At 43.8% G+C, this 14,434-nt stretch overlaps 2 protein-coding genes across 12 annotated transcripts in view; both read left to right on the top strand.

The window, feature by feature from the left end:
• The window catches only part of RNF135 (ring finger protein 135), a 223,936-nt gene that overhangs the window by 186,864 nt on the left and 22,638 nt on the right, over nt 1–14,434 (top strand). The gene's annotated exons all lie outside the window — the stretch shown is intronic.
• RHBDL3 (rhomboid like 3) overlaps nt 1–14,434 on the top strand; it is a 132,375-nt gene that overhangs the window by 95,303 nt on the left and 22,638 nt on the right. For 8 of the 11 annotated variants that reach the window (XM_083727648.1, XM_083727651.1, XM_083727642.1 and 5 more), the window contains 3 exons: nt 4,311–4,535; nt 7,006–7,154; nt 10,253–10,365. In XM_083727648.1, coding sequence (XP_083583774.1) covers nt 4,311–4,535; nt 7,006–7,154; nt 10,253–10,365 — 487 coding nt within the window. The remainder of the gene's footprint in view (nt 1–4,310; nt 4,536–7,005; nt 7,155–10,252; nt 10,366–14,434) is intronic. The other 3 variants (XM_083727646.1, XM_083727647.1, XM_083727649.1) reach the window with 3 other exon arrangements.

Genomic DNA, 14,434 nt, shown 5'->3' on the forward strand with positions numbered 1-14,434 from the left:
CTTATTTGCAGCTTTAAAGAAAAGGCTGCTCACGTAACCTGATTTACAGTCCTGCACCTGAAAGCAGGAAAATGTCTGCATAGCAAGCTTTCTGCTTCCAATTCACTCGTGTTCCCTGGAAGAGAGTGTTTGGGGCACTTGGGAACACTCTGGCGTTCCTACTTTTGTGAACAAGCTCAATGGTGGATCTAGTTAGTCCAGCATTCTGCTTTAGCATTGCCAGTGTTTTTTGGCTGGGTTTTCATACTTCTAACAGCTGCTCAATAATCAGAAATAATCAGGCACATCTTTTCCTGCCGTGCAGATACAGCGATTGAGGGAAAGTGGAGGGGCTTCATTGTGCTGCATTTCTGCTTTTGTGTAGCTGAAAAAGTGGCAGAAACCCTGCTTGTGGGGTGCGTGTGGACTTCCATAAATAACAATTTATGGAAGCAGCCAGTTCAGTAAAGTCCTATACAGTGGTACCTTGGTTCTCAAACGCCGAAAACCCAGAAGTAAGTGTTCCGGTTTTCGAACATTTTTGGGGAGCTGAATGTCTGATGCGGCTATTGACTATTGTTTCTGGGGCATCTGCACCAACAGAAGCTGTGCCTTGGTTTTCAAACATTTCAGATGTCAAATGGATTAAGTTTGGCTCTTTTGTTTTTGCTATTAATTTTGCGTTTTTGTTTTTGAGGCTTTTTTGGGTTGTTGGTTTTTTTTGTATGACTGTGTGGAACCCAGTTCAACTATTGATTGTGTGACTGTGGAAATGGATTAAAGCTCCCCATCCAAACAATGACTGTCATCAGTGCAGGTAAGAAAATAATAATAATTTTAATTTTTATCATCTACAATACTGTCTTATTTATTTTATAGTACGGTGCAATGATTGTTGCTTTCACTTTATGGATCAATGGTCTTGTTAGATAGTAAAATTCATGTTAAATTGCTGTTTTAGGGGTCGTTTTTAAAAGTCTGGAACGGATTAATTCATTTTGCAATACTTTCTATGGGAAAGTGTGCCTTGGTTTTGGAACACTTTGGTTTTGGAACGGACTTCCAGAATGGATTAAGTTTGAGAACCAAGGTACCACTGTAACTGTGTCAAGCCAATGACCAGTCAGATGCAGCTGGTAAGCTCACAAACAAGGCAGTTGTGGGGATGGCCCACTTTTCTGCTATTTGTCTTCCCTGAATCTAGTATTTAAAGGAATGCATCTTCTGAACATGGATGTTCAGTTTTAGCTATTCTGATACATAGCCATTGATATACCTGCCATTCATGATTATTCACATGCCCACTTGTTTTGATGTGTGGACACCCTTGAAAGCTTTCTGTAGGGTCACTCAGTAGGTGCTTCAGTGAGGTTACAGTCTATCCCTTTTCAGTCACAATTGTGATGTCTCATAGTTACTCACGGCAATGATATATTTAAGCGGTTTGGCTCTGTGTGGAGCAGTTACCCAGTACATTGGTACCTTGGTTCTCAAACTTAATCCGTTCCAGAAGTCAGTTCCAAAACCAAAGTGTTCCAAAACCAAGGCATGCTTTCCCATAGAAAGTAATGGATTGATCCGTTCCAGACATTTAAAAACAACCCCTAAAACAGCAATTTAACATGATCCATAAAATGAAAGCAATAAGCAATGTGCTGCAGTTACACAATCAATGAATCAATCAATCAATCAATCAATCAATCATTCATTCATTCAGTAGCTGGGTTCCACACAGTCACAAAAACAAAAAAGAGCCATAAAAACGCAAAATATATAGCAAAAACAGACAGACCTCAGCGTAACACTCGAAACAGAAGTGTGGCACTTAAAATGGAAGCGTAACACTCAAAATGGAAGTGTGGCACTCAAAACAGAGTATGTTCGGCTTCCGAAAAAGTTTGCAAACCGGAACACTTACTTCCAAATTTTCAGTGTTTGGGTTCCAAGTTGTTGAGTACCTAGGTGTTTGAGAACCAAGGTACCACTGTATCTGTTGTATGTCTGAAAAGCAGAAAGTTTGGGCTTGGATATCCTAAGGCCATGAGCCAAGGAAAAAAAGAAGGGGCAGGGGTTCTAATGCTTTTGTGCTTCATTTCTCACACTGAGTGAGGGCTGGCAGCTATCTACAAGCAGATGTCAACGAAACTGTTGTAGTGGATTGGCTCTTGGCAGGGGTTTTGGCAATTGCACAAGAGCTTTCACAGCGTGTTTTGTTGGAGCATCCCACATACTTGCTGTACTTCATTATGCAGGAATGTATGAATACTAGGGGGCATATGCCAAAACAAGAGGTTGTAATCATGCTGGAGCCAGGGTCTGCACCCAGTTTACTTTCAGCAGTTTATCACTGGAGAATTCAAAGCTTTACAAAGTTAAATACGAGTCAAATTCTCCTCTCTTGCAGGAGACATTTGTAATACTTGTGTTAACCGGTATTTGTCAACTAAAGCAGCATTAACTATTATGACAAGCATGCAGTAGATTAGGGTTGTAAACACATTATACAGTCCATTGCTGTTGTGTGATTAACTCAAGACAGCCCTCTATATATCTTAAGATGGAATGCATTGTTTCAATTCATTATGAGTATATTTATTTTGATATATTTCCGAAAACTGCTTTGAAGTCCATATCATTATATTGGTTTCATAGTTTTTGACCTAGCGATATATCACAAATCATGATGTGTGTTAGGGCAGTTAGGTTCAGCGAAAAAGAATCCAAAACCAGCATATTGTGATATTGGTTTCATAATTTTTGACCTGGCAATATATCACAAATCATGGTGTGTGGATGCAGGAAAAACTGTGAAGCCAGCCAATGCCTTTGCACATCTCCATCCTTATTTCACACATTGTGATATATCAGTATGTTGCGATATTTAGCTGGATGTATGTCACAATGCTAAAAACCAGATATTGCCCAGTTTTAGTTATGAGCAAGAACTACTTAATAAACTAAAATCAGGGGTGCTCGTTCAAGTAAGTAAAGTTTGAGATGAGTGCAATTGTACAGATTCCTTTAAATTAATCAGATAGTAATGTCATTTTTCTACTATAAAGGAAAGCCCATTTTTGTTTCTTCTTCTTCTTCTTCCTCTTCCTCTTCCACCCATCTGACTGGGTGGCTTCCAACAAATACTTACTATTAATTTGTTGTTATTGTTTGAGATTGTTATTGTTGACAGTTCCTTTCAAATAAACACAGTCCTGTGATTCATCCACTAATTTCTTCAATTAAATCAATAACTCCCCCTCCCCCCAGTCATTCTGTATAGAACAGGGACAGGGCATCCCATGGTTCTCCAGCTGTTGCTGAAGCACAGCTCCTGGCATCTCTCACTATTGACCCTGCTGGTTGAGCCTGGTGGGATTTGCAGTCCAACAACATCCAGAGAGCCACATGGTCCCATCCCTATAATAGGCAAGTATGTCCAAGCAGCATGATAAAAGTCAGTATGAGCAAATTGTCATCTCCAATGGCCACTCCGCATTGAAGTGTATGCATGTTATGCTGTTAAGTACCACTGAAACAATACTTGTACAAGTTTTCCTGCAGATTTGGTAGTATCAGCTAAGGCTGAGTATTTGACTAAATTCCATTCCAGTCATTACCTGGCATACTGCACCACATATCTCTTCCCCCACTTGCTTTCTTACAAAAAAAAAACAACACTACCCACATTTCTCAATGAAGGAGTAGAGCTTGCCAGTCAGGCCTTTTCTATATCCTGCTCTGATTAATAGATCAAATGTTGTTAATTTGCCAAGAAGTGTCTTTTTGAATAAGAGCATATGGGATGTTTCTTGTTTGGAGGCACCAAAAATTAGTCTTCTAACAACCAATTTTAACGACCACTTTCTGAAAAGAAATGGCAATGGCTATTCTACATGAGATTTTCAGCAGAGTAGAACCCACGTGATGCATTTAGCACGTTTGTTTTATGTTAATTTGGAGGTAATTCTTTGTGGAATGAGAGCCAGTTAATGTTCTTTTGACCTAGAGCTTGATACAAGTAGAAAGGGCTGCAAGGTACCCTGATCTGGGTTCATTTTACCTAAATCTGCTAAACTTCTCCATCTTGGCATTTTTTTCATGCCCTCATTTGCCAAGCCGACTTAATTCCCTGAGTGATATCCAACTACCTTCATACTCAGAGTAGACATATTGAAATAAGTGGAATTAACTTATGAACTAATTGATTTCAGTGGGTCTGTTCGGAGTACAGCTTATATATTATATCACCGCATTCAGTCTAACCACCAAGCCATTACTTGATTCCAGCTTGTTAATTCCCCCTCCTCATCCTTTCCTTTGATCTTCTCCTCCAGATGAGTAACAAAAGGTCCAACAGCTTTCGCCAAGCCATCTTGCAGGGGAACCGGAGGCTGTGCAGCAAGGCCCTGCTGGAGGAGACGGGACTGAGCCTTTCTCAGCGGCTGATCCGCCACGTTGCGTATGAGACTCTGCCGCGTGAGATCGATCGGAAGTGGTATTACGATAGCTACACCTGCTGCCCCCCACCTTGGTTCATGATTGCCATCACCATTGTAGAGGCAAGTATCTCCCAAGCTAGCAAAGAGATTCCGGGTAAATGTGTTTACCTGTTCCAGGTGGGGGTTACATCCTTGCTAACTAGGTCTGTGAGTAACCTTAAGGTTGCTCCTGGGTGCTAACTGCATCTAGGAGGGCCTTTTATCTTCCAAGGCTCCTGAGGGCTCTTCCTTGATGGCAAAGATCATGCCCTAGACATCTCACATGTAAGAGGAGATTTCCAGCTTCAGCTGGTGCAAAGCCCGGCTTGTAGGGGTGGGCAGCACATCAGTGGTAGGACTTTAGGGCAGGTGTCCAGGTCCCACTCATCAGAATGAGTAGGAGGGTCCAACGACACAGCACAACTGGCTTACCACATGTTGAAGCACCCCTTACAAACCAAAGAAGGGGATCTCCATAAATCCAAAAGGTCCAAAGTCTAAAATAAGTCTAACCGCACCACTGGATAGTAGGCAACTTATTCAACGGATTGTTGCTCATCTCCACTGGCTGCCTCTGTGCTTCCCAACCCAATACAAAGAGCAGTTTTGAGACCTTGAAGACCCTACCTATAAGGATCCAAGCATGTGCAAGAGTGCTTCCTGCCATATGAACCTTCCCGACTTTCAAGATTTTCCGGTGGTGCCTTGCTCTCAGTACCTCAAGTTTCTAAGAGGGGAGTTCTAGTAGTGCTTAGCAGTGTAGCCCAGAAGAAGCTCGCTGCGTGGAGCAGAGGCACTGTGCTACCTTCCTGACCGGTGAGTCACTGCTACTTACTGGGAGAGGGAGGGAAGGGGCAAGATGGCAGGGTGGCTGATGTAGCGCCAGTGCACTGGCAAGAGCACCAGATTGGCTTGGCCTGTGCATATGCGCCATGGCGACCTCCCCACTGCCTCGTCCTTCTCCCTCCCAGTGACCCACTTGCCAGGAAGCTATAATACCAGCTCTTCTCCACCCAGCAAGCTGCGTTTGTTATGGAGCAGCCTCCCTATGAAGACCCACCAGATTTCTGGTGCTTTTGAAATGTGGTGCTTTTGAAACTAGACATTAACCAGGGCGTGGAGCAGGTAATAGTATCTGGTACAGTGGTACCTCGGGTTAAGTACTTAATTCGTTCCAGAGGTCTGTTCTTAACCTGAAACTGTTCTTAACCTGAAGCACCACTTTAACTAATGGGGCCTCCTGCTGCTGCCATGCCACCGGAGCACAATTTCTGTTCTCATCCTGAAGCAAAGTTCTTAACCCGAGGTACTATTTCTGGGTTAGCAGAGGCTGTAACCTGAAGCGTATGTAACCTGAGGTACCACTGTATAACGCAAGGCATGAATTTCTGCACCCTCATTTCTGCAGTTAATAATGTGAGGTGAGATGGGAAAATGTGCAGCATGATGAAATGTGCAGCTATGTCCCAATTTGTGTCATACCATATGTCTCCAAGTAGAAGAGAGGGAGACAAGAAGCAATTCTGCGTTTCTGACTGAGTATATTTTACAGTTGTTTTAATCATTCCACATTGAACAATTTAAAACAATGGGAGGTGCTGTAGAAAGGCTGTCAACACATTTTAATAAATGGGCAGGTGTTCTGGGTTTCAGGAACAAATCCTATTCCCAAGAGACTTGAGATACAAGTGTCACACTAGGCGCTACTAAAAAAAATGCCTTTGAGCCTCTTGCCATGTATGGCATGTATGAATGTGGTCATAGAAAGGAGAAGAGAGATTTTTAAAAAAATGTGTGTGTATCTTCTAGCTAGCATTGTTTTAAGAACCAATTTAAACAATAATCAGACTAAAGTCCCCCATATGGAAATGCACCAAGCAGAAGTTAGTCTGAATCCTGCTGAAAGCGTTGGGACGGTATTTACCATCTATAAGATGCCCCCATATATAAGACGCCCCCCTATTTTTGGGGATTCAGATTGTCGCCAGTCCACCCTCATCACTACCCGTGTATAAGACAGCCCCTAATTTTTGACATTATTTTTTAGGGGGGAAACCTAGCCTTATATACAGAAAAATACGGTAGTTGCAACAAACCAGTCCCATTGATGTCTGCATGTCCACCAGCCACACACCCTCCCACAGCCACATGTGTGACACCAGTGTGAAAGGGGGCTTTAGCTCATGCCAGTGTATGGACACAGGGCTGCTCCACAGAAGCAGGAAGTCTGGCTAACCTGAGGTTCTGCTCCTGTGAAGGAGAAGCGGTGTGCACATGTCTGTGTGCACACATTGGCCCCCTTCCACACTGGCACAAAACACGGAGCTATTGGGGGCGTGGGTCGCCATCAAAGCTTAAATGGGTAGCAGCGTAATCCCACATCCCTGCCCCCCCCCCATGTACAGCAAACATGTGAGAGAGAAGATCTGGACAAACCTTTAGCCATTACTGCACTTGCTGGAATTAAGCCTGTATGTCTCCTTGCGTATATTTTCTCGGCCAGATGCTTGAATGAATTACACTTAACTGTGCGATCTCCCTGCTTTCCTAGGTTGCCTTCTTTCTTTACAATGGAGTGGTACTAGATAGGTTTGTGCTGCAAGTCACCCATCCCTTATATTTGAAGAACTCATTGTTATATCATCCTCAGCTCCGTGCCCAGGCCTGGAGGTACCTCACCTACATATTCATGCATGCAGGGTGAGTTCTAGGGGAAAAGGGGTGCTGAATTTCTTGGGGGGTGGGGTGGGGTTCCCTTACCTCATGGGAAAGACAGGGGGTGACACAGAGCTGCCATCAGTGGCATAGCGTGGGTTGCCAACGCCCGGGGCTGTACAGAGGAGGTGAGAGGGAGGGAAACAGACAGAGTACGCATGCACATTCAACGGCATCCACGTCACCCAGGAGATCCCATCCGCGGAGATAAGCAAATAAAAGTAGTTCTGTTGTCTGGAAAGATCACTTCCTGGTTTGCATGGAGAAGCCATTTTCAACAGAGCCCAGCAATGAAAGCACACAACTGTATTGAGGCAGCACTGGGTGTTGAAAGTTTGCACCCCCTAACAATTTTGTGCCTGGGGCAACTGCCCCTGTGACACACACACACACAAACTAAGCCACTGCCTGGCATTCTTGGACAGCTGCTGGGGGGCCCTGCTGATGTTTACCCTGCCCCCCCCCCATAAAAACAAATCCAGCCTGGCACTCCAAGCAGTGGTAGGCAGCTGGGTCTAGCTGCCATTTTAGTTTCAGACAATGGCCTCCTTCAGCATATTGTCACAAAATAGTCGTCTCCAACCACCTTGGCACTTCTTGGAGTACTGGTGTTTCCACTCCTGCCAGACGAGCCCACTGCAACACATCAACAGAGGAGAGGGCACCATTGGAGGGCCCCTTAAACCTGAATCACGCCCCAGGTCTTCTGCTCTGAAACTAAAACGCTGGGAGAATCCTGTTGCTCTTAGGTGTCCATAAAAAAGTATTACACACGGTCCCCATTTTTTAAAATGATTTGCGATCTTTAGATAAAACCATGTTCTGTAAGAGCTGGTTTATATTGCCTGCTGGTCATAGGACAGCAGGGGCAGAAGCTGAAGGAGGAAATATGGGTATATCATTCTTGACTTCATAGCGCTAAGTATCTTTGTCTGACAGATCCGCAGGATTTTTGCATAATTTGCTTGCTTTCTGATAGGAGCATCCTTCAAGTTGCTTGAGGTGGTGGTGAGAGATTTTCATTGGGACAGTACCAGCAGGCAGGATTAAACACTGTCTCCCTGCCCACTACAGGCCTGGTCACGCTCTTCGACCCACCGCTGTAATGCCACTTTTACATTTTAGAACCCGTGCATGTTAATTGCAATATGAGCCAAAAAAGACTGCCTTTATCCATAGAGATTTGCAAAACAGGTTGAAACCTTAAAAAGATATAAGTGCTTAAACTATGCTTCAATATGCCTCCCTTTCCCACAAAATGCTAACCTCTGCCTTGACAAGTATCTTGTTGCTGTTAGGCTGTCGTGTTGCTTGGAAAAATGTGCTGAACCTTTTAATTATCACGTTTCTTTCACAACTTTGGCTGGTTTCCAAGGGAAACTCTTGGGAAGATACACTATCCAATGCCTCACATCTGTAAATATTAAGAGACTTAGCCAGCACAGCCTTATTACTTTTTTTTTTTGCAGTGGATTCTAAATCTTTTGGAAGTGTAAGCTATCAAAACCGTGTGCACACACATTCCCCACTTGAGAAGCAACCCCTGCTTTATTTATTTTTTAATGATGGAATACTTACTACAGTTAGGTAGCTAAACCATCATTTATAGCCAGCCTACCCTCATTAGATTATTTTCACATTCAGAGAATAAAATAAATCTCTGGAAGAGTAGTAATAACCTCTTTCTTTCTTCTTTTAATGGTGAGGCCATTATTCCTCTCTCCCCAACCCAAAAAGGCAAGCTAATATAAAGGTGGTGAAGTCTATTGTTGTCATACTTCCTGCTGTGACTTTAAAATGTTAATTTGAAACTCTTAATTTACTGTGCTCATCTGCTTTTTTTATGGGTGTTTGTGACAGCCAGAAGGTAGCTGAGGAGAAGGCAGTTGTTAAGGGTGACTGAGAGCTCCCCAAAATGTGCTGTTTGTGTCTTGATCCCGATGGAGAAAAGCTTTCTAAGAAACCAAAGCTGTAAATTTTTGCCTTCCGCTTTAAAGCTGAGCGGACGTTAATTATCTGTGAGGCCCACCCATTTGTATTGCTGCCATAACTAATGACTTGCATTGATTCGAGGGCCCATTTGTTTGGTTGCGGAGAAGGTGAAGCCTTGATAAATCAATTATATTGTCATCTAAAGAATGACACATTCAGAGCATGGGAAAGCTAATTATGTTTTATGGGTGCTTATTGACCATGGGGCTCCGATGCTCCTGGCTGCAGTAGGAGTTGGGCTGAATGGAATGCTTCTTGAGACGTTTTTTTAAAAGAACAGGCATGCATCAAACACACTGAGGGACAGAACCTCTAAGGGTCTTCTAATCGAAATAAATCATTGCCCCGCAAGAGGCATTAGAAAACATTGGGCATCTTCCCATGACTTTTCTTATGTACTACCCTGCATCTCGTTCTACTTCCTTCTATATAAGGGATTCTTAAAATCTTTTTTCCAAATGGTATTTTCCCCATTAAAAACAAACAAACCCAATTCTAAATGATCCTGAGTACAAAGGCACTTTTAAGTTTGCTAACATGATAATCTGTGGGTTCCCCCCCCCCACACACACCCTGGCTATAATAGGTGGGAGAAGGCAGTAAATCAAGGCTGGTTAAGTTTTGTAGCTACTTAACTACTTGGAACTGTGAGGGCCATTTTCTAGCTATCTTAAGAGGTGGTGGCTTGCCTAAGGCTGTCCAACCAGTTAGTAGATGAGCTGAGATTTATACCAGAGTCTTCCAGCCTATAAGCAATATCCTTAATTGTTCTGCTTGCAAATATACTTTGCTAATTAACACAGTTTAAAGACAGGGTTATTAAATCCGAATCATGACATTCTCCCCCCACTTAGGGAAATCATCTATTTTAACCTAGATAAAAATAAACTTTAAAAAAACCACCCAAAACCCTGGCACTAAGATGGTGACTTATTTATTCATACAAAGTCTCTGTACTTGTCTGTTGGTACCAAAGGGAATCATACAGAATTGTAAAGTTGGAAGGGTCCCTCAAGGTCATCTAATCCAACCCCCTGTAATGCCAGAATTTTATTTATTTTATTTTTTAATGCTATTTCCATTTCCCCCAGGATAGAGCACCTTGGACTCAATGTTGTCCTTCAACTTCTAGTTGGAGTCCCCCTTGAAATGGTACATGGTGCTGCAAGGATCGGGTTTGTCTACATTGCTGGAGTTGTAGCAGGTACGTTGTGTGGGTGAATAAACCTGATATTGGCTGATACTGAAATTGTGGTTCATCTCCATGGTTGAGGTTCCTGTGTGAGAAGGTGCCCATCATTTGCCATGGTCAGCAGAGTGGTATGGGTGGGTGAATTTATAATTGCTATTATCATCATTCTAGCTAGCTAAATTTCCAGGATTCTTTATCTTTCGCCACCATAATGTTGTCCTTATCAACACTATATAAATTTTTCAGTCAGGGCTTTTTTTCAGCAGCAGCTCACCATAACTCAGTTCTGGCACGTCTCAGGTGGGCGCCATTGCTGTTATTAGACAACAAGGGAGGCGTTCACCGTGAGCTCCGGCACCTCTTTTTCTAGAAAAATATCACTGGTTGCAGTAATTTTAAAAATATGACACTGCATGGAAATAAAATCAAACCAAGTCTAGAGTTTGTCAAGGTGTGATCATAGTTCCTCCTTTGAAGGCACTGTGAGAAGCTGAATGTTTCAGACCACACGGGCCCCTGTTTGGGATGGACTAATCTGTCAAATTTGGTTTCTCTCAGTTTCTTATTTTTCTAGTATTTAGTTCAGTTCACATTTCTGCATCAGTTTGTCATTTTTTTTAAGCTACATAAAAAAATCTAACATTTTAGTTTGCTTTCCTTCTAATGCGCAATTTGTCTAATATTTACATTTTGCAAGCATTCTCCCTAATATAATACACTGTTATTTTCTTTTCACCTATCTATGTATTTTTGTACATGTCATTTGCCTACATCACAAGATTCATAGATGTTCAAATTACAGAGGATAGCTGTGAATTGTTTTGCTGATTGTTTCAGGGAGTGTAAATTGCGTTGGTCCACTTTAAAATGTGGACCTGATAAATTTTTCTTCCAACCTCCAGGCACAAGGGCTCCGCTTCAATGTGCCTACACATCTCTCTGCAGTAGGATCCTCTGTCTTGTCAAGATTCCTGTTTGCTAATTGCTGTGATGATTCTAAGCTTGTTAAAAGAGCATACATAGAAACCTTCTTCAGACGTTTGCACTAAAAATGTGAAAGCTGGGAGGGGAGCCCATCAGCTCAGGATTATGGGGGGTCTAAGCTGTTGCATGTTTAAATGAAGACATGTGAACAGGACTTCTGTTGGCAACTGAGAAAGTTATTGTAGTTTTCCCTAGTGCCGTGTTTGTGCTTTGAGGCCCCCAAGCCCTTCCCCTGTAAATAACTACACACTGACACATAATTTTAGTTTAAGTTATTGAGCAAAATTTTAGGCCACAACTTTATTTATTACAGCAAAGTGAGCGGTATTGGCTTAGGCATTGGCAACAGACTAAAACTGACTCCTGCCTCTCTGGATGGTAGTCTGAAAGGGTAAACACCAAACAAGGGAGCAACGTCGATGGAGATCAACCGAAGCTCACCCCGGGGTTCCTGTGGCCCTGGCATGGCCCTAGCCCCTCAAGTGGACTTCGGACGAGATCCAGGACCCCCAGATTCCTTTACCGGAATACCCTTCTTCATGGAGGGGCAGGTGATGGCCACACCTCCCCTCCCACACATTTCAGCAAGCCAATGCCTAACCACCTAACCTTACCAAGTAGTGACGATTGCTAAGGGGGTAGGCGAAAACCAAGTTGCTACAGCCAATCTGCCAAATGGGAAAATTCCTACCCAGCCCCTGTTCCAAAACAGGTGACCCAATCCAAAGCAAGGCCTAAGCAGCAGCACCTAAAATTAGGGAGGGGGGAGGGTGTTTGGCAGCACAAAGCAAGTGCCCCCGATTACATCGCGCTGCCGCTTTTATAGGCCCCGGAATCACGCCGTCCATCCGGATTGGCACAAACAGCCTGGCGTGATCTGAGGGCCTGACTGTTAAGTCTTGGGCCATGCCCAGAACAGCTTACCCTGTGGGGGTGCCTTAGGGGCCCACACGCAACCAGGACCCTCATTAAGGAGGATCCCATTTCTCAGTTGAGCTGTACAGTGAGCGCAGGATCAGGAACTACTATAATTAAGCATTAGTTATGAGGGGGAGAAATCAGTTATAAGGCCGTAGATGCAGTTTTGGGGCTTACTACCCTTTTTTCAGGGACATGGGTGGCGCTGTGGGTTAAACCACAGAGCCTAGGACTTGCTGATCAGAAGGTCGGCGGTTCGAATCCCTGTGACGGGGTGAGCTCCCGTTGCTCGGTCCCAGCTCCTGCCAACCTAGCAGTTCGAAAGCACGTCAAGTGCAAGTAGATAAATAGGAACCGCTCCGGCGGGAAGGTAAACGGCGTTTCCGTGCGCTGCTCTGGTTCGCCAGAAGCGGCTTAGTCATGCTGGCCACATGACCCGGAAGCTGTCTGCGGACAAACGCCGGCTCCCTCGGCCCATAGAGCGAGATGAGCGCTGCAACCCCAGAGTCGGTCACGACTGGACCTAATGGTCAGGGGTCCCTTTACCTTTACCCTTTTTTCATGTGAAGAGATTTCCTGAGGCATAAAGTACCCAGGAGTCATTTTTTAATCTATATATCTGATTTGGCTTTACCTTTGTTTACCGCAGTGTCAGTAATTGTCAGCTGAAGGTTTTTGGTTCGGGCCCAACATGGCAACTTTCCAATGACCAGTAAATCTATGATAGATCTTCATGGACTGATTGATTTTTACATTTGTACTGCATTTGTTATTCACGTCTTGCGCCTCTGCAGTTTGGAGGTGAAGGAAGCTGGCTTGATGATAGATCAAATCTAATTATAACAAGAGGAGAGAGCAAGAGGCAACTGCAGGGAGGGTGTCATGGGATGGCTGGGGCAGTGATTGGCAGGTTTAGCTATTTGTCCCTTTCCCTTGCCCTGGTCCTTACCTATATAGCAAGTCTTGCTACAATGAACAAATAAAGCTGCAATCGAAGTGTGCCTTATTGAACAAATAAAAATAGAGAGTTATGTACTATGAGGCAGTACATGGAGGTGGGAAGCATATATGTCATAATTGGATTAGAAAGCTAGGAATAGGGAGGGGTATCTGGTCCTATGACTGACATAGCCAGTGGTACAAGTCCACACAAGATTAACATGAGTAAACCATGAGATGCAGCAGCAAGAAAAGCTAATGCTATTCTAGGCTGCATTCACAGAAGTATAGTGTCCAGATCAAGGGAAGTACCGTAATAGTACCGCTCTATTCTGCCTTGATCAGACCACACATGGAATACTGTGTCCAGTTCTGGGCACCACAATATAAGAAAGACTTTGACAAGCTGGAACATGTGCAGAGGAGGGAAACCAAGATTATCAAGGGTCTGGAAACTAAGCCTTATCAGCAGCAATTGAAGGTGCTGGGGTATGTTTAGCCTGGAAAAGAGGAGGCTGAGAGGAGATGCGATAGCCATCTTCAAATATCTCAAGGGCTGTCACATGGAAGAGGGAACAAGCTTGCTTTCTCCTGCTCTGGAGGGTAGGACTCGAACCAATGGCTTCAAGTTGCAAGAAAGGAAATTCCAACTAAACATACGGTAAAAAAAATTTTTGACAGTAAGAGCTGTTCAACAGTGGAACGCTCTCCCTTGGGAGGTTGTGGACTTGCCTTCTCTCCTTCAACTCAGGGAGAAGTAGGCCTGAAATCTTAGGGCCTGGCCAAGTATATATGGAAGGGGATGATCCTTCAGGTGGCCTGTCCCCAAGCCATTGGAGGATGCCTTTGAGAGTGCAGGAAGGATGGCTGAGGAGGAGTGTCTCTTTTTTCTCTGTGTGTGTGCAGAGAAAAGCAGCTTGAGGGGGGAATTTGGTACAGAAAGAATTAGAACCCCCCACACCTAAATGCAAGTGCCAGTGACCTTTTTGTTTGTTTTTAAAAATGGTGAAGGGGAATTTGTAGCTTGGCCTTCAGCAGCTATAGCATCAGCTGCCAGTTAGCTTGTCTTTCTAGCATGCGGCCAGCCCATTTGTCCACATCATCTGCTCTTTGCTTCTGATCTAACTTGTCAGGTGTGCAGACTTTGGGAAACAAGCGCAATCTCCATTTGCGTGAGAGCGCTGGAAAGTCTCGAAACAGTGATTACATTTCCAAAACGCGACTCCAATTCAAATAACGA

Source organism: Podarcis gaigeae (genome assembly GCF_964106915.1).
Source record: "Podarcis gaigeae genome assembly, chromosome: 2".
NCBI classification, from domain to species: domain Eukaryota; kingdom Metazoa; phylum Chordata; class Lepidosauria; order Squamata; family Lacertidae; genus Podarcis; species Podarcis gaigeae.